A 24,137-nucleotide genomic window follows, 5' to 3' on the forward strand; every position below is an offset into this window, starting at 1 on the left:
TGTAGTGCTTTATACAATACCGATTGCTTCAAAGCAGCTTCACTAGTAACCAATTCAAATTCTGCTCTAAAGCAGTTTTAACAGCCAATAGTGTCATTATTCAGCTCAAGTCAGTTCAGTGTTGATTCGGTTCAGTTCAATGACTGTAGTTCATCAATTGCGCTATAATTGTGCATACATACTTTATATCTGAGTGTATTTGTGCACATACAGTACATGTTAGTGTGTGTACTAACAAACTGCTGTGCACACTGAAGACACAAGATAGTAGTGTTTCACATTTGTCATATCCGTGTGTAGTTTGGTGTGTATATGGCTAATCGTTTGTATGTAGAGTTACTATGCAAAAACAAATTTTTTAGAAGTTAGTAAAATAGTTTTGAATGAAGTGTTTGCTTTTGCAAGAGATGTGTGAGAAAAGAAGCCATGGTTTCAGAAACTGTCTGTAAGCAATTTTAAATAATTGAAACAGAAAGTTCAAAAGAACCACATTTATTTGAAGTAGAATCATTGTAACAATATAAATATCTTTACTATCACTTTTGATCAATGTAATGCATCACTGCTGAATAAAAGTATTAATACTGACCCCAAAGACCCCAAAAACTAAACAGCCTGCCCCAAAATTATGTCTGCACAATTTGGCATGTTTAATTGCTTTGCACAATTTACAATTTACACAATTTACATTTAAATGCACAACTACATTATATTTTTACAAAATTCTTTTAATATTATTTAAATAAAGTGTCTCTTTATAATATGTAATGTGTAATGTGTTTAATATGTACATTTTCCCAGGTGGGACATCAATATATACAGTGGGTACGGAAAGTATTCAGACCCCCTTACATTTTTCACTCTTTGTTATATTGCAGCGATTTGCTAAAATCATTTAAGTTATTTTTTTTCCTCATTATTGTACACACAGCACCCCATATTGACAGAAAAACACAGAATTGTTGACATTTTTGCACATTTATTAAAAAAGAAAAACTGAAATATCACATGGTCCTAAGTATTCAGACCCATTGCTGTGACACTCATATATTTAACTCAGGTACTGTCCATTTCTTCTGATCATCCTTGAGATGGTTCTACACCTTCATTTGAGTCCAGCTGTGTTTGATTATACTGATTGGACTTGATTAGGAAAGCCACACACCTGTCTATATAAGACCTTACAGCTCACAGTGCATGCAGAGCAAATGAGAATCATGAGGTCAAAGGAACTGCCTGAAGAGCTCAGAGACAGAATTGTGGCAAGGCACAGATCTGGCCAAGGTTACAAAAACATTTCTGCTGCATTTAAGGTTCCTAAGAGCACAGTGGCCTCCATAATCCTTAAATGGAAGACGTTTGGGATGACCAGAACCCTTTCTAGAGCTGGCCGTCCGGCCAAACTGAGCTATCGGGGGAGAAGAGCCTTGGTGAGAGAGATAAAGAAGAACCCAAAGATCACTGTGGCTGAGCTCCAGAGATGCAGTCAGGAGATGGGAGAAAGTTGTAGTAAGTCAACCATCACTGCAGCCATCCACCAGTCGGGGCTTTATGGCAGAGTGGCCCGACGGAAGCCTCTCCTCAGTGCAAGACACATGAAAGCACACCTGAAGGACTCCAAGATGGTGATAAATAAGATTCTCTGGTCTGATGAGACCAAGATAGAACTTTTTTGGCCTTAATTCTAAGCGGTATGTGTGGAGAAAACCAGGCACTGCTCATCACCTGTCCAATACAGTCTCAACAGTGAAGCATGGTGGTGGCAGCATCATGCTGTGGGGGTGTTTTTCAGCTGCAGGGACAGGACGACTGGTTGCAATCGAGGGAAAGATGAATGCGGCCAAGTACAGGGATATCCTGGACGAAAACCTTCTCCAGAGTGCTCTGGACCTCAGACTGGGCCGAAGGTTCACCTTCCAACAAGACAATGACCCTAAGCACACAGCTAAAATAACGAAGGAGTGGCTTCACAACAACTCCGTGACTGTTCTTGAATGGCCCAGCCAGAGCCCTGACTTAAACCCAATTGAGCATCTCTGGAGAGACCTGAAAATGGCTGTCCACCAACGTTTACCATCCAACCTGACAGAACTGGAGAGGATCTGCAAGGAGGAATGGCAGAGGATACCCAAATCCAGGTGTGAAAAACTTGTTGCATCTTTCCCAAAAAGACTCATGGCTGTATTAGATCAAAAGGGTGCTTCTACTAAATACTGAGCAAAGGGTCTGAATACTTAGGACCATGTGATATTTCAGTTTTTCTTTTTTAATAAATGTGCAAAAATGTCAACAATTCTGTGTTTTTCTGTCAATATGGGGTGCTGTGTGTACAATAATGAGGAAAATAAATGAACTTAAATGATTTTAGCAAATGGCTGCAATATAACAAAGAGTGAAAAATTTAAGGGGGTCTGAATACTTTCCGTACCTACTGTATACAGTAGTCAACATTTGAAGTGGATCAAACAAGTTAAGTTGTCCTAAGACAATAACGGTGTTGTTCAAAATTCATGTATAAATTTGATGAAAGATTTTAATCCACTTTAGATGTTGACTACTTTATATACAGTCATATATACAGTCATGTGAAAAAGAAAGTAAACCCTTTTGGTTTATATGGTTTTACGTATAAGGACATAATACAAAATCATGTGGTCCTTGGCAGGTCTTAATTTAAGGTAAATAACAACCTCAGATGATCAACAAAACTTGAAATATTACACTGTGTCATGGTTTATTTAACACAAAATAGGCCAAAATGGAGAAGTGACAAACAAAGTACACCTTTACTGCTTCCATAGGAATTAAGAGGGTAAGTAGCAGTCAGGTGCTCAGCAATGATCAAGACATCATCAAGACATCAGCAATGATCTTAGAGAAGCAACTGTTGCTGCTCATCAATCTAGGAAGGGTTACAAGTCCATTTCCAAACAATTTGAAGTCCATCATTCTACAGTGAGGATGATTATTCACAAGTGGAAAACATTCAAGACAGTTGCCTATCTTCCCAAGAGTGGACGTCCCAACTGCAAAAAACCTGAGAACTACATCTCAGACTCTACAGGCCTTAGTTAGCATGTTAAATGTTAAAGTTCATTACAGTACAATTAGAAAAAGACTGGACAAGTACTGTTTGGAAGGTTACCAGGAGAAAGCTTCTTCTCTCTAAAAAGAAAATGGCAGCATGGCTTAGGTTTGTTGCATCTGAACAAACCAAGAGAACTCTGGAACAATGTCCTTTGGACAGACGAGAACAAAGTGGAGAGATTTGGTCATAATGCACAGCGCAACTTTTGTGTAAACCAAACACGGCATATTAGCACAAACACCTCATACCAACTGTCAAGCACGGTGGTGAAGGGGTGATGATTTGGGCTTGTTTTGCAGCCACAGGACCCATGGGCACCTTGCAGTCACTGAGTCGACCATGAACTCCAATGAATATCAAAGTATGATGTGAAGCCAACTGTCCGAAACTGTGTTTGGCTTGGCCAAAATTGGTTCATGCAACAAGACAATGATCACAAGAACACCAGCAAATCAACAACAGAATGGCTGAAAAAGAAAAGAATCAAAGTGTTGCAATGGCCCAGTCAAAGTCCAGACCTCTACCCGAATGGCAGGAACTTAAAGGTGGGGTAAGCGGTATTTGAAAAACGCTGTTTGGAAGTTAGTCGGACTGACACACAAACAAACAACAACAAATGTGTGTAGCCAATCAGCATCAGTATGGCGGTGGAGGAGAGAGAACGAGCAAGAGGGAGATTTGAAGAAAGACTGCAGAAATAGAGATGAGACACAGTTCAAAAGAGAAAAACTCATAAGAAATCACTGGAAAATGAAGGGTTATGACTGAGCTTTAAGAAAAGCTTTCCAGTGCTAGAAAGAGCTAAGCGGTAAGGCCTGAAAACAGACGCGGAGGTTGCTTTGATTCGCTCCACACGTGAGTAACACTGGGTTTGAGTGTCATTGAGAACGGGTTCTTAGCATCATTGATCGTGCATTCGCCTCGCAAGCCGGTTCTCGGGGTTCGAGACCGACTCGGAGCAGGGCGGTTAGGATTGGAGGCGGAGCAATGAAGAGAGGGATGTGTTTGTTTGGGTTGATTTCAAATATCAACATTGTCCAACAGCGTTTTTGAAATACCGCTTACCTCACCTTTAAGAGAGCTGTGTATAAACATATGCCCACAAACTTCAATGAACTGAAGCAATGTTGTTAAGATAGTGGGCCAAAATTCCCCCACAATGATGTGAGAAACTGATAAAGTCATAAGAAAACAATCACTTCAATGCATTGCTGCTAAAGGTGGTTCTACAAGCAATTAAATCATAGGGTGTACTTAGTTTGTCACACATGGCTTCTCCATTTTGGCTTTATTTATCAGCGACGAAGCGGGATTTGGTCTAGACAAGGTTTGAAAAATCTGGTTGTCTTTGTCAGCCTGAGCTGTGCTGAAAGACGATGATGTTAGAGAGTGATTTCCTAAAGGAAGTGAGAGACAGAGAAGTGGGTCAGACTCACACATCATTGATCTCTAGCTTTTAGATCAGCACCACAAGCTCTAAAAGCCCGCTCAAAACAGTATCTATTTTTGAACTGGTATTTTTGTCTGCGACCCCCACCTGTCTGTCACGCTTTTTCTGCCTCAGTGTCCCAGCAGACCCACCTCACCCTGTTTGTTTTCACGCATAGTCTGAGTCACTCTGACAGCGGCTGATCCCTGTGCTCCAGTGTCTGGTTGTCAGGATGGTGGGAGTGGGTGTCATGGTGAGATCCTGCATAGACTGAAATACAGATTCGCCAACACCAAGGTCATGTGTTTAATCCCCATAGAACACGTAGAACGTGTAGCTTGAAGGCACTAGGTTTCTCCGGATACAAGCATCTGCCAGATTAATAAATGATCACCCACTAAACCTGTTCATCACCTGGTTCATGTAAACACATGCAGTTTATAGTGTAATTTAATCATAAAGCCAGCAGGTGGCAGGCCATCCCTGACCACTATACTGACAGCATAATTATTAGACCAGGGGTGGGCAATTCCAGTCCTGCAGAGTAGCTTTATCCTTAAACAAGCTTACTTGAATCCTCTAGTATTTGAATTGCCCATCCATGTATTCGATATTTTAGTTAGTGGGTCTTTAGTGGACAAAAATCCCTATTATTATTGTTCACATAGCATGTTAAAAATTTGGCACACAGCTCCTCCACCCTGCTACTGAAATTAACTATGCCATCAGATTGTGTGACTTAAGGAGATGTGTGTTACTTTTCGAACACTTACCCATACCTAAAGACTAGAAATAAAGACTTGGGCTGCATCCAATCACATACTTCCCTACTATATAGTCGAAAAATAGTATGTGACAAAAGAAGTATGGCCGTATTCAAAGTCCGGTGAGTTTCTGAAGTGTGCATTCATTGGACACAGGATTTGGTGATCACGTGATAAGGGCAACATGACAAATGTAGTACGTCCAGATTAGAGTCATACAACACACACTCATTCTACAGTATATAGAACGTACTTTTTAGTGGTCGCAAAGTAAGTACCTACTCAAGATAGTATGCGATTTTCAATGCAGCCCAGGATTGCTCTCTTTTGACTTGGGCCAGTAAAAATGAGCACAGTTATAAAATGTGAGAAGTCCAAAAGTTCTTTTCACTAATACTTTGGGAACAGACTGCACTTTTGTGTGGATTTGTTCAGGCAAACTGATTAAATTTAGTCAGTTCTCACATAAGCATTGTGACTTCTGACACTACAAAATGCTTATTGGCCTTTAATCCACTTCTGTTTTAAGTCAGCATCTGTTTTCGTTTCTTCCTTGTGCTCTCCTTCTGTTTTCAGTTTGAGCTGTTTAACAGCATGACATTGGGCTTGTTTAGAGTCTAATGAAGGTATGCAGACATGCATGTGGTTGTTCAGCTTCCTGTCTGTCACACTCAGAGAGAGTGTAGCTGAATGATCAGTTCTGGTATGTGCACTCATTACCCAGCATTCCTCAGCGGGCACATCACAAGGCAAGAAAGCAGCGTCTCTTGTCCCTGTCATCATTTCAAACTCATCGCAACACGCCCGACATGTGGACATCACGTTCTCATTTAGCCCTTCATATTTCACTCCCGCTCTCTCATTATCGCTCTCCGTTCCTCTGTCCGTGGTGCTGAAGAATGTTCTTTGAGCAAAGTGTCAGCGATTAATTGGCGATGGTTTCCCTGGTTTTCAATTTCAATTTCAAATGAGCTTTACTGGCATGGCTGTAAACGCAGTGTGAACACAGTCTGAGCTCTCTGGCTCTCCAGCTCTGCTTGTGTCGGCCCGTCTCCACACACAGATTGTGGTCACTAATGCGATACCTTGTCATGAGCTTTCTCTGACCATAATTACTAATATTGGTCAGGTATGGTGCCAATTTATAATCAGACTTTATTTTGTGGAGAGGTATTCTCTCTCTCTCTCTCTCTCTCTCTCTCTCCTTGCTCTTATTTTCCCACCTATCTTACTGGCTGCTCTTCCCCTCCCAGTCGTTCTACCCCTCCTTTTTCTCAGTAAGCTCATTCATTTTCTCGGAGTATAGACCAGAGCAGAGATCCGACAGAAGTGACCTCTTCTTTTTTTATGAAGATGAGCTCATAGACAAGCTAGTTCTCTCTCTCTCTCTCTCTCTCTCTCTCTCCCCCCTCTCTCTCTCTCTCACTCTGTCTCTCTCTCTCTCTCTCTCTCTCTCTCGCACGCTCTTATTTCTTTCCTTTAGCTTCAACTGGATTCTTAACTGAGGAGTGAATCTCTTCTCCAGCAGAGAGAAGGAGGGGAAGGGCTCTCTCCTGTAAGTAATATCATAGCATGTGTCCAGTCCAGTTGATAAAAGCTCAGGATTGTGTTTCGGATTGCTTGAGTTGGTTGTGTCTTAGATTGTCAGATCCACTTTGCATTGGATATATCTATATGACATTAATAAAAATATTGATATATTTAATTAAATATATTTCAAGATATGTGAAGAATTTGCCTCCTGTGATTCAGTAGTTTTTGTTAAGTGTGATTGTTTTTTGTGTTATTAACGGCAAGTTTATTCATATATGGATAAGTTTCTGTTGCGTGCGTGTTGTTTGTAAATGGCGGTTGGGTGCGTGTGTGTTATTTGTGTGGTGTGTGTTATATGTCTCACCGCTGTGCTATGACTCTGTGCGTTTTATAATCTCACGCAATCCAGCCTGACCTGATTTACTACACGCTGACAGATGGTGTATCTCTCTCTCTTCCTCATACCTCCATCCATCTCTCCTCGCGCTATCCATCGCTCCTTCCTTTTTTATTGTCTGTCCGTTGGGCATTACAGTGTGATTTGCATGTGGTTTGTATGCGTATGAGAGAGAGATGAAAACCATGTATATGGGTCCTAATCTCCATTTTTTTTCATGCTTAGGATTTTAACTGCGTTGTGGCTGTTTATTAGTCTTTGCCTATTGCTTCGTTTGTGCATTTGTGTGTGTGTGTGTGTGTGTGTGTGTGTGTGTGTGTTTGTGTGTGTTTTAGCCCACAGGGATACTCACTGTACAGTTGAGAGACTCTGTATGCTTGGATACACACTCAGCCTGGTTTCTACAACAGTCGTAATTGATTATGAAACTGGCTGGAAACAAGGAAAAAGAAGGGAGAAGGAAGGAGAGACATGCTTTGGTGATGTTACAGTGTGAGACGTAAATCCTCATGCTGTTCATTTGTCCAGCCGTCTGGTCATTCACTCCCAGACTACAGTCTCAGATGGGATTAGCACGCTTTCTCTTGTGGACTTCCTTTCTTTCTCTCGCTTTTTGTCACTCTGTCTCTCCTCGTCTGTCTCATTTTCTGCCTGCTCTTTCTCTTCCTTGGTTACCTTTTTTCTTCCTCATCCTCTTTTTTTCTCCTTTCTCTCCCTTTCTCTTGTGAACTCTCTTGTGAGGTTGAGGTGGCAAATCTATCCATTGTGTCTTGTATAAGTCTGTTTGTGTCAGTCATAACTACTGTAGTGTTCGTTCATTTAAAATAAGTTGAAGTTGAAGTACTACAATTGGTAAAACTCAAACTGAAATAAACCTAAATAGACATAATAAAAAACCTAAACTATTAAAAAATAAAAGCTAATTCCAAATATTATAATAGTGTATAAATAATTATTAAGCGTAGCGTCAGTTCTGGCAGGTCACGTTAGTCAAGCTCGCGTCAGCTGATCCACGTCTAACCTATAGGAATACGACGCCGGTCACTGTATTCATATATATATATCCTTCGGTATTATCAGCAGCTATCGCGTTTCTCAGGAGCTAATTACCCTCCTCCATCCCCAGCTCCTCCTCTCGCCCAGTCAGGATTTGGCATTCTGATTCCCCTTGAATCAGACTAAATTCTCGAATTATGTTGTATATTAAAATATTGACATTAATGTTATCTGCAATACATTCTTGTTGGTTCTGTTCTGTTTACCCTAAGGGGGGTTATTGCTGCTCTCCCTGCTCTTATCCATGTTAGGCTGCATGGATGCGCAGGGAGTTCTCGCCCAGAACAGAACCATACCGCCAATCCAAACTATAAGCTAATAGTCAATCGTATTTGGCGATAGTGGTCCTGACAGAACTAAAATAACACTGCTTTCATCTCAGCCTCCCAAGATCTGTGATTATCTCTGCTGTCTGCAACTTTAAAATCAGTGATTGCGATTCCTTTTCCAGTTTGCTGAAGATATGTTTGCAGTAAGCCATTAGAGATTTTTTTACACTCTGAATCATTCCCTTACTAGTCATTAAAAACATTAAAGGTTATTATATTAAGTAGTATTCTTCTCTCTGGTCTTAGGCGAGACAGGGTGGCAATATTCAACATGATCGCCCACTCAACTTAATCTCTGACCATTTTCTGTTCCAGAAAAATTACAATGTAAAATGCAAGCAAAACCTGCACTATTATCTACTGACAAACAGATGCTGTGTTTGATTGATCTGCGTGAGAAGAAACATATGGGCAAACTATAGCTATTTTGTCAGTGTTTGATTTGAGAAACAGCTGACTAGATGTTTATAAGACATTATATGCACTACCGTTTAAAAGTTTGGGATCACTATGTTTTTTCCCATCTTTAAAAAAAAAATCTGTATTTTGATTCAGCAAATGTTGCATTCAACTTTTTCTTGATCCTGAAATCCTGAAAAAGACACCATATCAGTGTTACCACATTAAGCAGAACAACCATACTAAGAAATGTTTCTTGAGCAGAAAATCAGCATATTAGAATCATGTGACTCTGAAGACTGGAGTAATGATGCTGAAAATACAGCTTTGTCATGACAGGGATAAATTATATTTTAAATATTTTAAAACAAAATTATTTTAAATTGCAATAATATTTCACAATATTACTGTTTTACTGCATTTTGGTCAAATAACTGCAGCCTTGGGGACCTCTTTCAAAAACAGGAAAAATCTTACTTATCCTTTTGAATTGTAGTGTATTTTTAAAAATCCTGAAGGAAAATTGAAGGAAACACCTGATATCTCTCCCATCAATATCTCTCTTAGCAATGCATTTCTTTATCGTATGGTCCGTGACATTATTTTACTGCAGAGCTTTTGAATCTGTTCTACTCCCTTGCTATTTAGTTATTGCTGGTTTGGTGTAATTCTTCCTCCGCTCTCCACATGGTCGAGCAGTTGGCACAGATGTCCTCTGTGATCTTTCCTCTCCTCATGTTGTTGCCTCTGCCCTTTTCAGACTATCCTAAAAGCACTAGAGTCCTCCTACATGTAGAATAGTCTAGTCTAGACATTTAGAATCACCCAGAAATCCCTGCCCACACTGTTTCTCTCATATTTACACTTGCACACAAATGCACATATAACCCGGGGCGACTTCCGCCAACTATTTGGCTCTATTTATAGAAGCTATTTCTCTATTGAACGCTCCCTGGTGTGAAGTATAGCAAGAGTGGTGGGGTAAAGTGACAAACCGAGTTGCGGGGGGAGAAGTGTATGGAGCAGATGGACAGTTCTGTAACATCACGGCCCACAGGAACAGTGTCTAGCCGCCTCTCCCCACAGGACCATTCTCAACCCGAACGGCAAACACTCAATCCAGTGATCGCTTATGCCCGCTGGCCTCACGTAAACCAAGAAACTATCTGTTTTGCCCAATTAACAAGAGTGAGCAGTGAAATCTCGCCCTTTCCTTATGCAAACACCGCGTTTGGATGTGGATGACGGGTGGAATATGTGTAAGAAGAGAGAGAGGAGCAGAGCATATGGCGTATTAAATGTTGGCAGAAGGAAAAGGCTGCGATATGAAATTGTGTCTCTGCGGTGGGCCGCCTTGAGCCGTATCCACTCTTCATTACAGCAGGATCCAGCCACGCTCAAACTCGTGCTCCTGTGGTTTCTGTCTCACGCCGCAGACAACGACTTGAATAGTTGTCTCTACATCTGATCAAAAACAGTGGCATTTCTATAAATGAAATCTCTCTTTGCCCTGGTGGTTTTGTTTACAGTTATTCTCTCTTCAGTGGAAATGCTACTTCACACACTAATGAATATTCTCTGGCTGGTCTGCTGTTTAACCCAAATGGGCAAGTTTTGGCTGGTTGGCATGGCAGTTAGCAGATGCTGTAACTGCACCATCTGGACCCAAAAACATATTTCTCTATTGACTAGCATTCAAAATGTGTAGTATATTTTGACCAAATACAGTTTTATACGTTCATATTCAAATGCGTCATTATTCATGGAGAGGTAAAGCAATAGTTCACCTAAAAGGAACCTTTTTCATTTAATTTTATAGTTTAAGATTGTGTTGTTGTCTTTTTTATTTTTTTAATATTTTTATTTAGCTCAAATTTATTTTTATTTCAATTTTAGCTTTAGTAATTGTAATAATTTCAGGTTAACATTTATCATTTTAAGTTTAAGTTTTTCAGCTAATATTTATATTTTAATTTATTTGAGCTGTATTTCAATACTAAAATACTTTATATATATATATATATATATCAAAAAGTATCATTCGAGTCGTGCGTGCATCATATTCCAAGTCTTCTCAAGTCACATGATAGATTAGTGTGAGGAACAGACCGAAATTAAAGTCGTTAGTCAGTGCAAAGGGTCTGAAATGGACTGCAATACTGTATATATATGATGCACGACTCGAATGATACTTTTTGAAGTTGACAGACCCATTTCTATTTCACGGTCATTATTCTGCAAAAAGCAACCGTGATATTTTTTTTATTATTATTTTTTACTCCCCTTTTATGTTCAATGAAAGAAAGTAAGTCATGCAGATTTGAAACAACATCATGGGGAGTTTCAGTGACAGAATTTTCTTTTTCAAATAATTTTAAACGTATTGTAATGGATGGCCTCAAAGAAGACATGGACTTCTGAAGCAGTAAAACCTCAGCTGAATGTGTGTAAGCAGCATGTTTATTTGTACTTGAGGTTGTAAATAATCTGTCAGGTCTGTTCTGGGCTTTAGTAATTGGATTGGTGTCTCGTGGCTCTTTTAGATGAGATGTCATCTGCATCTGCTTATCGTCTCTGGACCGCTGTAACTCATCTCCTTATTTTTAGACTCACACTGTTTTCCAGTCATTTGGTTTAACTATCATCATAATAATACAGCACATAAGAGGCATCTGAGTGTTTTTGTGCCACTAATGCCTTCTAATGCATTCTGGATCATTTGGCGCTGCGTGTACCAGCGAGGTCAGTGGCGCTCCACTAACAGCCAGCTGGATCACAGCCAGGGTCTCCAGGGCAAAAGGGTAAAAGGAACTGAGGGGAGAGACGACTCTATCCCCTAAAGAGGAGTCCTTTATAGTGCCTGTGTGATCTGAGACCTGCTTTCTCACTAATGATGTGTTCTGGTAGCAGGTGGTCTGTGTATCTCTCTATGAACTTGCTGATTAATACTTGGTTTATTTCCTCTATTAATATTGGCTCCTATGACATTCACAGGGATTTAAGATGTCTGTCTGTGTGCGCGTCTGTATGAGTCATAATTTGCTTGCTTGCTTGCGGGCTGCTTTTATTGCATGGGTGCGTTTTCGGATTAGGTCTGAGATGTTGTATCGGCCTGTGATTGAGGAATCATAGTGTGTGTGTGTGTGTCATTCCTCTGTAAGCAGGGGCCAATCAGCATATTTTAAACCTGCATCTGATTGGCTCACTGACTCACTGATGGACTTGTGTCTCTGGCTTAAGTGAAAGAGCATTCACCTAAGAAGGTGCTGAGCTATTGACTTCTTAAGAATTTTTTTCTTTTTTATTAATTAGATATAACTTTTATTTAAATATTAAGGTATCTATGTATGTCTAATTCAAAGTATTGAGTAATTAAGTATTCTGGCATGAGCTTTTAAATCAGCAAGTTTTAAAGATCAGTTAAATACTCAGGCTGAAGTGAAAATGTAGAAATCATATTTGATATATTTTCTTGTATTTAAATATTAAGTATTTACGTAAATCTCATTTTTAATATGAATTATTTAGGCATAAATGTTTTGACTAGTGTATAAAAAACCTGCAGGATGTGAGGGGTGGACCTGGGTGGGGGTCCATGCCCGGAGCTCTGGTACTCCAAGTCGGGGTAGAGGGTTGGACCTGGGTGGGGGTCCAAGCCCGGAGGTCTGGTTCTCCAAGTCGGGCAGAGGGGTGGACCACGGTGGGGGTCCACGCCCGGAGCTCTGGTTCTCCGAGTCGGATAGGAGAGCCGGGTGGGTCCCTCCTCCACCCTGGAACTCTCCTCACGGCCAGCCTCAAAATGATCTTGATTTGAGGAGTATAGGGCTGTGAAGTCTTATCCTCTCTCTAAAGATGGGTCCTATAAACACCCATTCAGAATGTGTTATTAAACCTGTGATTATGTTCCTGTGATTTTGACTTTCCACTTTTAGACTTTTCACATCACTGTATAGTTCTGAGAGTGTATTTGAAGTGTATCTCTGGCAGATATTTAGCACACACACACACACACACACACACACACACACACACACACACACACACACACACACACACACACACACACACACACTTCCACCCACAGATCCGTGCTTGACGGGTCTTTTTTTATGCAGTGTCCTGAACTCTCTTTTGAAATGATCTTATTATGGTAGTAGTCATAACATTTGTTTATGGAAGATTGTTTCCACCACTGAGTTACATCTCACAATTCTGACTTTTTTTCTCAGATAAAATTTTATCTTTGATTTTTATTTGTTCTTTTTTCAGTCATTTTTCAGAGCTCCATTCATTCAGCTCAAGATCACACAACTCATCACTTACGAGTCTCTTATCATTTATCAGTGTGGTACTATTTGAGAGTTTGTGCTTCAGGATTTTGTCCTCCAGTGGATTCTTCCTTCTGCTGAGTTTTAAATATAGCCTCTCCTCTTTTAGCATCTTTCATAATTATCTGTATTTCCTCTGGAACTGAATCCACCTCTCTCACTTCCTGTCTCTCATTTCTACCAGAATATGATCTAGCTGTTAACTATTAAACCAAATCATTTTAATTTAATTGTCTTTTTGTTCATTTTTAAAGCAATTCCATTGTGACTGTTTAAGTTTGACTGTGTCAGTCTTTATCTGTAGTTATGCAGGATGTATTAAGCTGCTTTACTGATCAATCGGAGTCAGCTGTGTGCTGCTCTGATATCTTTTTGCTAAAATACAGTCTGTTGTGAGATCATTTACAGTATTGTTCAGCTCATATATGGTCATAATTTGAGCTTGATCCCATGTCTGCCGTACTTGAGTAGAAGACTTATTATGTCATTCTTCATCTAGTTGTAAAGGTTGGGGATTTGGGAGCAGCAGTACCGGTGCCACTGAGCAACAATAACGTGCAAAATTTTAAAATATTCTACTCTTATTAAATGTACCATTGTTCTTCTATAGTATAATACTGTGAACTGGCCTACAGCTTCAGTGATTTTAAAAGGATCGCTCTTTACTTGCTTTCTGTGTAATTCAGTCACAATTTGAAGAAAATCGATTGATTTTCATGAGACTTTGTGATTTTTTTCTCCTTCATACTTCAGTACAAAGCAGTGCCAAACTTTGGCAAAAAATTATTTCTTTATGATTTGATATTTTATAATAGTGATTTCATAATGTCTAAATATAAAATCAGAAGCAAACCGTGTGAAAAAATATATATTAGGGAGAGTAAATTGCTAATAAGCTGATAAGTGCTTCTCTTCTGTCATCTATACGCAGCGGTCCCCAACCTTTTTTGCGCCACTGACCGGTTTAATATCAGACAATATTTTCACGGACCGTGGCGGATAAATACAACAAAATAAAATGATTCGACCGGCATAAAACCTGGGGTATTTTTTTTATATAATAATAAACGTGAATCCAATGTGTAGGCCTACTCGCAACTTTAATAGCAGTGTCCTCGTAACATCACGCCTAAAGACAACTGAGAAAGCCTGAACACAAGCAAAATGCCCCCAAAAGAAAAAAAGTATTATTTACTAATAAACCAGGTTTTTGTATGTCAGTGTCGGCTGGAAAGATTAAGTTGACGATGCTGACTCGCAGTAATGAACGCACTAGAGAGAAATTACATAAGCAGAGAACAGTCAGTTATCTTTCGTTTTGAATTGTTCTGTTTAAAAGTAGACATTTCAAGCTTTCTATATATGTCTCAGGTCTGTGAGGCAAGTAGGCTATACGCTGAGTTTCGGTTAATTTATGAAACCAGCTCCAGTTCACGCACCGGCGCCTCCGTGTCGTGATTATCTATTTTCGAATATATTTACTTCTTATTTATTAAATCCAGACAATTGGTTGATGAAACATTGATTAAAATGAAGATACAATTAATAAAAAACGAAATTAAATGTAAAGACAGGCTTTGTGCTTTCTGTTTGAGGTCTCTGTGAAAGTTTTAAAGAAGTCTTTTAGTGCCGCTTTCAGAGCGCTCACGTCCGTAACGGAGAACTGTCCCGTCTGTAACATTGTTTTTTTTTTTTTTTGTGAAATAAATAAATGTGACTTATAGTCCAGTGTGGCTTATAGTCCAGTGCGACTTAGCATATGTTTTTTTCTTCTTCATGGCGCATTTTTTGACTGATGCGATTTATACTCCGGAGCGACTTATAGTCTGGAAAATACGGTAGCCTAAGTTATTTATTCTTTCTGTGCGGCCCAATCTGTGCGGCCCGGTCCACGGCCCGGGGGTTGGGGACCCCTGATCTATAGGTTATAGTGCAAATGTCATGTCTTTTTTATTTTTATTTTGAATGGAAATATTCACAACTTAAATATTCAACCATGTTGAATTTCAGCCCATAAAAATGCAAGCCCTAAAAATACATTGCATTAAAATGCAATGCGTATTTTTTTCAAGTAGTGCAATTCAACAGGCTTTTTTGTTTCAAAAACATTTGGCATTATTTCACTTCCATATTCCTGCTTCTTGAAACTTTTAGTTTTACAAATGGGGACAATCGCTGAAGAATGAACAAATAATGTTTTTTGGCATTACATTAAAAAAATACATATAAATTGGATACTATTTAGAGCTTTGAAGCACTTGAAAGTCCTTGAACAGTGCCCTGAAATGAATAATGTAACTGTTTCTGCCACAATACCATGGTTACAGTTAGTGTTATTACATATTCCATTGTGAATGTTGGTGATTTGAGGATTGAAAATCCTTCAATAACTCGTTCGTTCATGGCACAATGTTTCTCCTAATGCTTTTATATATATATATTCTTTTATTAAATATACAACCCCAAATCCAGAAAAGTTGGGACATTTTGTAAAATGCAATAAAATCAAGAATCTATGATTTGTTTATTCTCTTTAACCTTTATTTAACTGACAAAAGTGAAAACTTTTTCAAAGTTTTCATTGACCAACTTAAGTGTATTATGTAAATATATATATATATTTTTTTTTGATGGCTGCAACAATTCAAAAATCACATTTCAAAATGCAAGACTGCAGAGAATTTAGGTCTTTCACCTTCTACCATGCATAATATTGTGAAAAGATTCTGTGAATCCAAAGAAATCTCATTCTGTGTAGGGCAAGGAGACCTCTGTTGAATGTGCGTCACCTTCAAGCCCTCGGATGGCACTTCATGAGAAACTGTCATGCTACTCTGTTAAATACTGCCACTGGAGTTCTTGGGAAAACCAATTATACTTAACACAGTCTGCTGCATCAAGAAATGCAACCTGAATCTCTGTTACGCAAGGAGAAATCTATACATCAGTTCTATGCAGAGATGCCAGCGAGATCTCTGCGTCAAAGCTCATCTCAGATGGTCTAGAAGACTGTGGAAATGTGTGCTGTGGTCTGATGAGTCCATGTTTCAGCTTGTTTTGTGGAAAAAACGGAGATTGAGTTCTCAGTCCCAAAGATGAAAGGGACCATCCAGACTTTCATCAGCGACAGGTGCAAAAGCAAACATCTGTCATGGTATAGGGGTGCATCAGTGCAAACAGCAGCACGTGTGTGAAGGTACCACTGACGTGGAGGCGCATATTGGGATTGTACAGAGACACACACTGCCATCAAGATGACATCTTTCCTGGAAAGCAAGACAATGTCAGGCCTCATTCATCTACTACACTGTAGAAGGGATGTGCCTGCAGTCCAGATCTGTCTCTTATTGAAAATGTATGGCTCATTATGAAAAGGAGAATCAGAAAACGACAACCACAGACTGTTGAGCAGATGTCTTATACCAGGCGAGATTGCGTAAAAATTCCACTTGCAAAACTGCAACAATTAGTATCCTCAATTAAAAGGAAATGTGATGACACCGTGGTAAACACGCCTCTTTCGCCAATTTTTTGGAGTGTATTGCAGCCATTAAAATCAAAATTTGTTTATATTTACAAAATACACTTAAGTTGGTCAGTGAAAACTTTTAAAAACTTTTCTTTGTTCTTTTGTCAGTTAATTAAATAAAGTTTAAAGAGAATTAACAAATCACAGATTCTTTTGCATTTTACAAAATGTCCCAACTTTTCTGGATTTGGGGTTGTAAATACACTTTTTAAAATATATATAAAATATACAACTTTACATAGATTATTTCAGTGATTATTTGGTTTTGCATGGTAACAAAGTATGTAAATACATTTATATGGTCATTTTCATATGTTATGTACATAAAATACAATACTTGTGTTGGTCCTCGAGTTTGGCGGATTTGCTTATTTGGATGGAAACATCTGATGATGGAATCTAAAGTTGAGCGTAATGAATGGGGTCAGGAGATCATGTAATAATTGCGACAGGCCTGTCTGTGGTTTGCCGTCTGCCCTTCATTCTTTTCATCTAGTACAGTGGTTCTCAAACTTTTTACACCAAGTACCACTTCAGAAAATATGTGGCGCTCCAAGTACCACCATAATAACCAATATGAAAATACAGTAGCATAGTGGGCCTAACTATTCAGCTACAGTTATGCACAGCTCAAAAATGAGGCAGTTTTATTTCTAATAAGAATATTTATTATTGCCAGCCACTTTAAACATTGTAAAAACACAGTTTGAATATTAACACTGCACTGTGCTGCTTACATACAGGTAAAAACTTAAATAACGATTAAATTAAAATGTATTGCACCTAAAAGTGAAATAAAAACTGTAGCCTACTTAAAGATTATATTATGAAAATGTATTGTACGTAAAAGTTAAATAAAAACTGTACTGTACTTAAAATATTAAGTTAAAAAAAGTATTGTAATTAATAAAAAAATTAACACAGGCTGTGTATTCATATTTAACTTTTTTACATGTAAAATATTCTGGCTGACCCCCGTGAGTTAACACTCAAGGCGAGTGTTATTTAGAACTTATCACTTTATTGTTTCCATGGTAACGCGTCATTGCTTGTCACGTGACACACTGCAGCCACAATAGCGCTAAATGACTGATGATCTGCTTTTATTTCCTTTTTTATTCATATCATAAATATTCACAAATTTGTTAGCTATAGCATGATATATCTGATATTCTGATTGTCAAATATGTGCAAGTGGAAGTGTTTTGTTGTTTAACACCCTTATAACGAATGCATTAGTTGAGCTATATGCGCAATGGGCGGCGCCATGTTATTTTGTACCTAATTATAATGGAAAGGATTATTATTGCCGCTTCCATAGACTGCAGTGTGTATTTTACAAACTCTAAATGTATTGATTTTTTAGTACTTATGTGAACTTAAATGTCTGAAACCTAAAATAAACATTATCAGGTTGAAAACACTGAATAGTGATATATGACAGCTGAGCGCGTCAGTCTCTGGCTCAGCGCCAGCCAGGCAACTGCGAAAGTACATTTGAATTTAACAGTTGATGATCACGTGATGCACTGACCGTTCTACTCACACCAGTGTGATCGTACACTCCAGGGACCAGCCAAGACTGATCACACCAGTGTGATCGTACACTCCAGGGACCAGCCAAGACTGATCACACCAGTGTGATCGTACACTCCAGGGACCAGCCAAGACTGATCACACCAGTGTGATCGTACACTCCAGGGACCAGCCAAGACTGATCACACCAGTGTGATCGTACACTCCAGGGACCAGCCAAGACTGATCACACCGGTTTGATCGTACATGCGTACCACTAGAGGGAGCCACACTTTGAGTCATTGTCGCTGATGGCCTTCAGCACAGGAACTCAGTGCTGGTGAGTGCTGGTCTGAAACGGCTGCGTAGGGGGAAGGTGAAAAAGTCTCCTCGTTTTCAGCATGAAATCAAATCTATCTAGGGTTTTTGGGGGTTTTAAATTGCTATGAGCAGGCACAAACACTTTTACATGTCAGAAGTCTTCAATTATAATGGATTATGGTTAGAATATATATATATATATATATATATTTATTTATTTATTTATTGTGTGTGTGTGCGTGCGTGTGTGTGTGTGTGTGTGAGAGAGAGAGCATGTTTTTGGCGTGTGCACTGGCATCCATGTTGTGTTGTATTTGTCAGTGTAGATCATTTGAATTGAGCCTGATGGATTCCATGCGTGTTCACACACACATTACTGAAGGTGACTTTGTGGTTCAGCAGAAGTAATTGTGTATTGCACAGTGGCACACGACTCTTCTGGTGTGTGTGTGGTTGTTTCAACACATCAGTGACCTTGCCCTGCTTTAAACGGTCAGAGCACTGCAGCGGACACAGAGCCCTGCTGAGGCTGAACAGAGTGACGTCCTCTCTGGAGTTTGTAATGAAAATTTGAGGTTTCTAATTTAAACGTTTTTTTGTTGTTGTTGTTGTTGCTTTTACACAAAGTAATTATGTAATTACACAAAGTAAAAGTTAGTTGTGTTAAGCACTTGTGATAATAAATATTGTTAAAAAAATGTGTTTTGTAAAATTTGTATTTAATGACAGCAGTGTTGGTGTAAGCTAGTAAGCTAGTAGCCGCTGTGCATGTAAACCTCACTCCCCTGGCCTCAAGAGGTGCACTAGTGACTAGAGACTGCAGTCTTTAGCGTCCTTGTTAGCGCGCCCTCCCATTCCGGTGTGGTGAAGAGATGAGTCCCACCTTAGGACCCAAGCAATCCGATTGGTTCAAAGCACGTTTTTATGGGTAATCGCTGTAGTGCTTGGTTACAAATCAGACAAAATCCCTTTTATTATTACAACATTATAACGACCAATTAATGTCTTTTAACTTATACATTTCATATACTAGTATGTAAGCGAAGCTATAGATTGTGAAATTAAATTGTGTTTGAAATTAAATAGATTGTGTTTTTTTTAGTTAGCTTACATATACAATTCAATTACTATACAATAGCTGTCTGTCTTTCTGTAAAGCTGTGTGAACTGTGAAAAGCGCTATACAAATAAATATATAACTTGATGGCAGAAAACTGCTAGACTACCTGCTTAAAATGTTTTTACAAACTGATTTTATCTTATCTTGTACATAGCAGCGGGATTTAGCATTCTACATAAAGCTACCACATCAAGCTAAAACAGCTCACGTTAGCTACAACAAGTTATCGCGAGAACAGCTTTAGATCAGGCATACTACTGAGGTCCTAAGGTGGGTCTCATCTCTACCGTGGGACTCAAGTCAAGTCATCCTCATTTATAAAGCGCTTTTAACAATGTAGATTGTTTCAAAGCAGCTTTACAGAGATAAACGTATAATTCATGGTAACAGAGATGTTTTGGCTTTATAGCGGTTCTTTAATAAAGTTATTTTTCAGCTAAAGTTATTTTTGATTGATTCGCTTCCGTCGCAACGATCATTTGTTATTAAATTAGGGGCCGCTAAGACGACACCATTCTCTCTACACAGACTTTAAACACGAACCTGTGAGAAACGCTGATGGCGTTCACATGCGCATTAAGAATTGGTTCTATAGTTATGTGCGTTTGAATATATGTGCGCAGGTTTGTAATTCCCTACAAACCAAGCCTAAACAAAGTACTGGTCTTTCCTTATAAATTTTGATACAGAATTGTATTTTATTTTGTCACTTCGGGGTAGGTACGCGAAACGAATTTCCCGAAAACGCTTTATCTGTAGAGTGGTAAAGGGATCCTCCATAGGGAGAGACTAGTTGGCACTTCAGCACTGCGTTGTCATCGGGTCCAGGCGAAGGTCCTTCGTCAGATCTGGATACGGCCTGGATCCGGCAGGCTGCGGGAAAACCTTGGGATATACAAAGACACTAACATGAGCGTAGATGCCATTCTTCTTATGATGTAACGAGTACATCAGGATTTATGGGAAGTGTTCCCGGTTCCGGCTGATCTAATCTATGCAGCCTAACATTGAATTATTGAGTCTATAATGTATTATGTGAATACTAGGTCAAAGAGATGTGTCTTTAATCTGGCTTTGAACTGACAGAGTGTGTCTGCTTCCCGGACAATGGTAGGAAGACTGTTCCAAAGTTTTGGTGCTAAATAGGAAAAGGATCTACCGTCAGTGGTCGATTTTGACATTCTAGGTATTATTAACTGGCCGGAATTTTGAGATCGCAATAGACGTGAAGGACTATAATACGCTCGCTCAAGTAGCCTACTGCGGAGCTAAACCATTTAGTGCTTTGTAAGTAATCAGCAATATTTATAAATTTATGCGATGTTTAATAGGCAGCCAATGCAGTGTTGACAGAACCGGGCTAATATGGTCATACTTCCTGGTTCTGGTAAGAACTCGAGCTGCTGCGTTTTGGACCAGCTGTAATTTGTTTATTAAGCGTGCAGGGCAACCACCCAATAGAGCATTACAATAATCTAGCCTCATCTATTTACCACATTGGAAACACCGGTTTAAGTAGGACCGGTTACATTTGCTTTTACATTTGCCGGTTACATTTGCTACATTTGTTACATTTGTTACAAATGTTGCTTTGATTATTACTTGGGTGTTTCTTCAACTAAGTTTGGGGGCAGTAAGATTTTGTTATGTTTTTGAAAGAAGTCTCTTATGCTCATCAAGGCTGCATTTATTTGATCAATAATACAGTAAAAACAATAATATTATGAATACTATTACATTTCAAAACTGATAAACCTAAAATTTGTTCAGTTTTACTCAAATAAAAATCAACCCCGTAGGACGTAAATGTGCCTGTAGTTGAAGAAACATCTACTTATTCTCGTCACTAAACTCAGGATAGTCATTGCAGGAGGTGTGTGAATGCGAAAGCAAGGACAGAAGGTGTGTTCAAGACAGCAGTGTACTGCAGACTACAGTATCCCTCCCTCCCTCCCCCTCACTCTGTCCTACTCTACACTGCATTAAGCTGTGCACGAGGAGAGGAATGCCAATATGCTGCGCTACCGGAGTGTGTGTGTGCGCGTTCTGAAGGTGAAGTGGGATAGCGAGGATGTGAAATCAAGGCCGGTGAGGTCTATAATTGTGCTGGCTCTAGAGAGAAGTGTTTGCTCCTTTGCAGCATGACATCGAGCGTGTGTGTATGCGTACGCGTCTGTGATGCCGGATGAGAAGACTCCGCTTCCCCCTGCACTCACCAGCTGATATAGTAGTCCGGCATACTTCCTGTGCAGCGGTTGGTTGAGCAAGTGTATGTGAGTGTGTGAGGAGCGGAGAGGAGGGAAAGAGGAGCGGCAGGCCTGTAGTGTGGTGGAATGAAGAGTGGAGCATGCTGGGGGCCGGGAACGGTGCGCTCCTTCTGCAGCTCGGGCTGTCTGAGCCGCTTCAGCCGTGGTCAGTGCACTCACACCGGAGGAAGAGATGACACTTCCTCATCTATATCGCATACTCCTGCTCCTCTCGCTCTCGTACGGGCACCGACTCGTTCCTCTTCGTTCTGTCATCTCCTGAACCTCACCTGCCTCAGAGGTAGGATATGAGCAAACCGACTCTTAACTGTGTTCTGCTGTAATCAGTCTCTGTGTTTCGTTCTCCTGGTCTTCTTGCAAGGGAGTGTGGGGTCAGCACTTCTTCCCCCCGCCTCATTTTCATGTCCAGTGTTTGAGTGACGTGTCCAAACACACTGTAACGTGTGCGCATGATGCTCCTGACTTCATGTGGAGCTTTACTTTCTCTCTCTCTGTCTCTGAATTGTGTTTGTGCGCAGATTTAAATATTGCTTTCAGTATTGTGGATTGTGAATGAGCTCTTCTTTAGTACAGCACAGCTGTTCAGTCTTGACGTCATTTTGAAAAAGTTTTTTAAATATTTGTTTTTGATTTATGAATAAAATAAGGTTTGTGGTTAATATTACTGGAAGAGACTTGCACATTTTGTCCTACAAAAAATGACATGCTCTCATACCTCAAACATGGATTTTTAAACGTAAGTTGCTAACAAGTTGTTACACACACACTGCCATTACTGTACGTGATTTTTACCTATCTGAATGTGATCTGTATCAAATACTTGGTGCATAATAGATAGTACTGCACAAAGTGTACATAGAACGTGATACATCATGAGTGATTATGGTCTTATGTTATACAGGGCGTGATGTTTCGTGACCCTTCAATTGCATCAATTGCATCAATTGCATCAGTGTGATCAATGCAAGTCAGTCATTGTCTTGGATCATTCCTGAGCTCTTCGTGCAGCCGCTGTGAGACCTTTAGCAGTACTGAACTGAGATTCACAGACAGGTTTTGTCTGACAGGGAGCTCAAGTTTGAGCTTGAGGAAATGAACAGTCAATTCAAGTCTAATTTAAGATGCCAGAGATTTAGACAGAAATCTGTATGATCTTAGTGCTGGAGACAGAATGTGATACGATGCAGAATAAACCATGGGGTAACAAAGTCAAGGGATCTTGACTGCATTGACATGCAAAACTTCAAAATATTTTCCTTAAATTGTAACATTATCCTTATATTGTAATCATTACGAGCACAAGTAAACATGTTAACATGTTAGCTGTGTGCTTAAATGCACAATATGTAAGTTTTTTGCATTAAAATACCCCAAAACACTAACAACTATATGTTATATATTTTGTTAACTTGTGTACTTACATTATACCAAATGTTTCCAACAATGTTTAAATCCAGAGAAATCAGCTACTTTAACCAGTGTATCGTCCCGTGTCATTGCTTCGCCTGTCAATGACATCATATCTGCGTTACCCTTGATTTCCTTCTGTATGACCAAGGGTGCGTCTCAATCAGCTCCCGAGCTCATGAACCAGTATATTGTGTTCACGAATTCGCCACTGGTAAGGACAGTAAAGGACACTGTCTAACTACACATTGTGGCACTGATGACTCTATTTCCGGTGATGTGACATTGTCCTCATTGTACAGCATCACTGCTGGTGTTTATGAACAACAGCAGAGCGGATATCTTTCTGTCATTACTTGTAATGTACATTATGATAAATACTTTGCTTGCTACGCATACGTGCAACATTTCAGCCATAAATAAATGATAAATGTTATCTAAATTATGTTCATTTCCTGTCTAACAAGTTATGTTGATGCTGAAATATAATAAAATTATGGTTTGTATTTTTAAAAACATCTATCGCGTGTCATTATGTGTAGTGATTCTGCTCATGTGATTTAAAGTTTCGTGCTTCAGACCTTCCGTTAAGTGAACATAGTGAGCATCCATGCTCCCTGGTTTTCACGGTGCATTGTGGGACTTTTAGCAACGT

At 39.4% G+C, this 24,137-nt stretch overlaps 1 protein-coding gene across 3 annotated transcripts in view; it reads left to right on the forward strand.

Moving 5' to 3' along the window:
* Positions 1 to 24,137, forward strand: part of osbp2b (oxysterol binding protein 2b) — a 92,082-nt gene that overhangs the window by 36,800 nt on the left and 31,145 nt on the right. Inside the window, exon 1 of one of the 3 annotated variants that reach the window (XM_084414769.1) lies at positions 21,835 to 22,355. The exons of the other annotated variants lie outside the window; for them this stretch is intronic. Coding sequence (XP_084270895.1) covers positions 22,142 to 22,355 — 214 coding nt within the window. The 5' untranslated portion in view covers positions 21,835 to 22,141. Of the gene's footprint in view, positions 1 to 21,834; positions 22,356 to 24,137 lie in introns of those variants that run through there. 3 annotated transcript variants of the gene reach the window in all.

Source organism: Rutilus rutilus (genome assembly GCF_951802725.1).
Source record: "Rutilus rutilus genome assembly, chromosome: 7".
Classification (NCBI taxonomy): Eukaryota; Metazoa; Chordata; class Actinopteri; order Cypriniformes; family Leuciscidae; genus Rutilus; species Rutilus rutilus.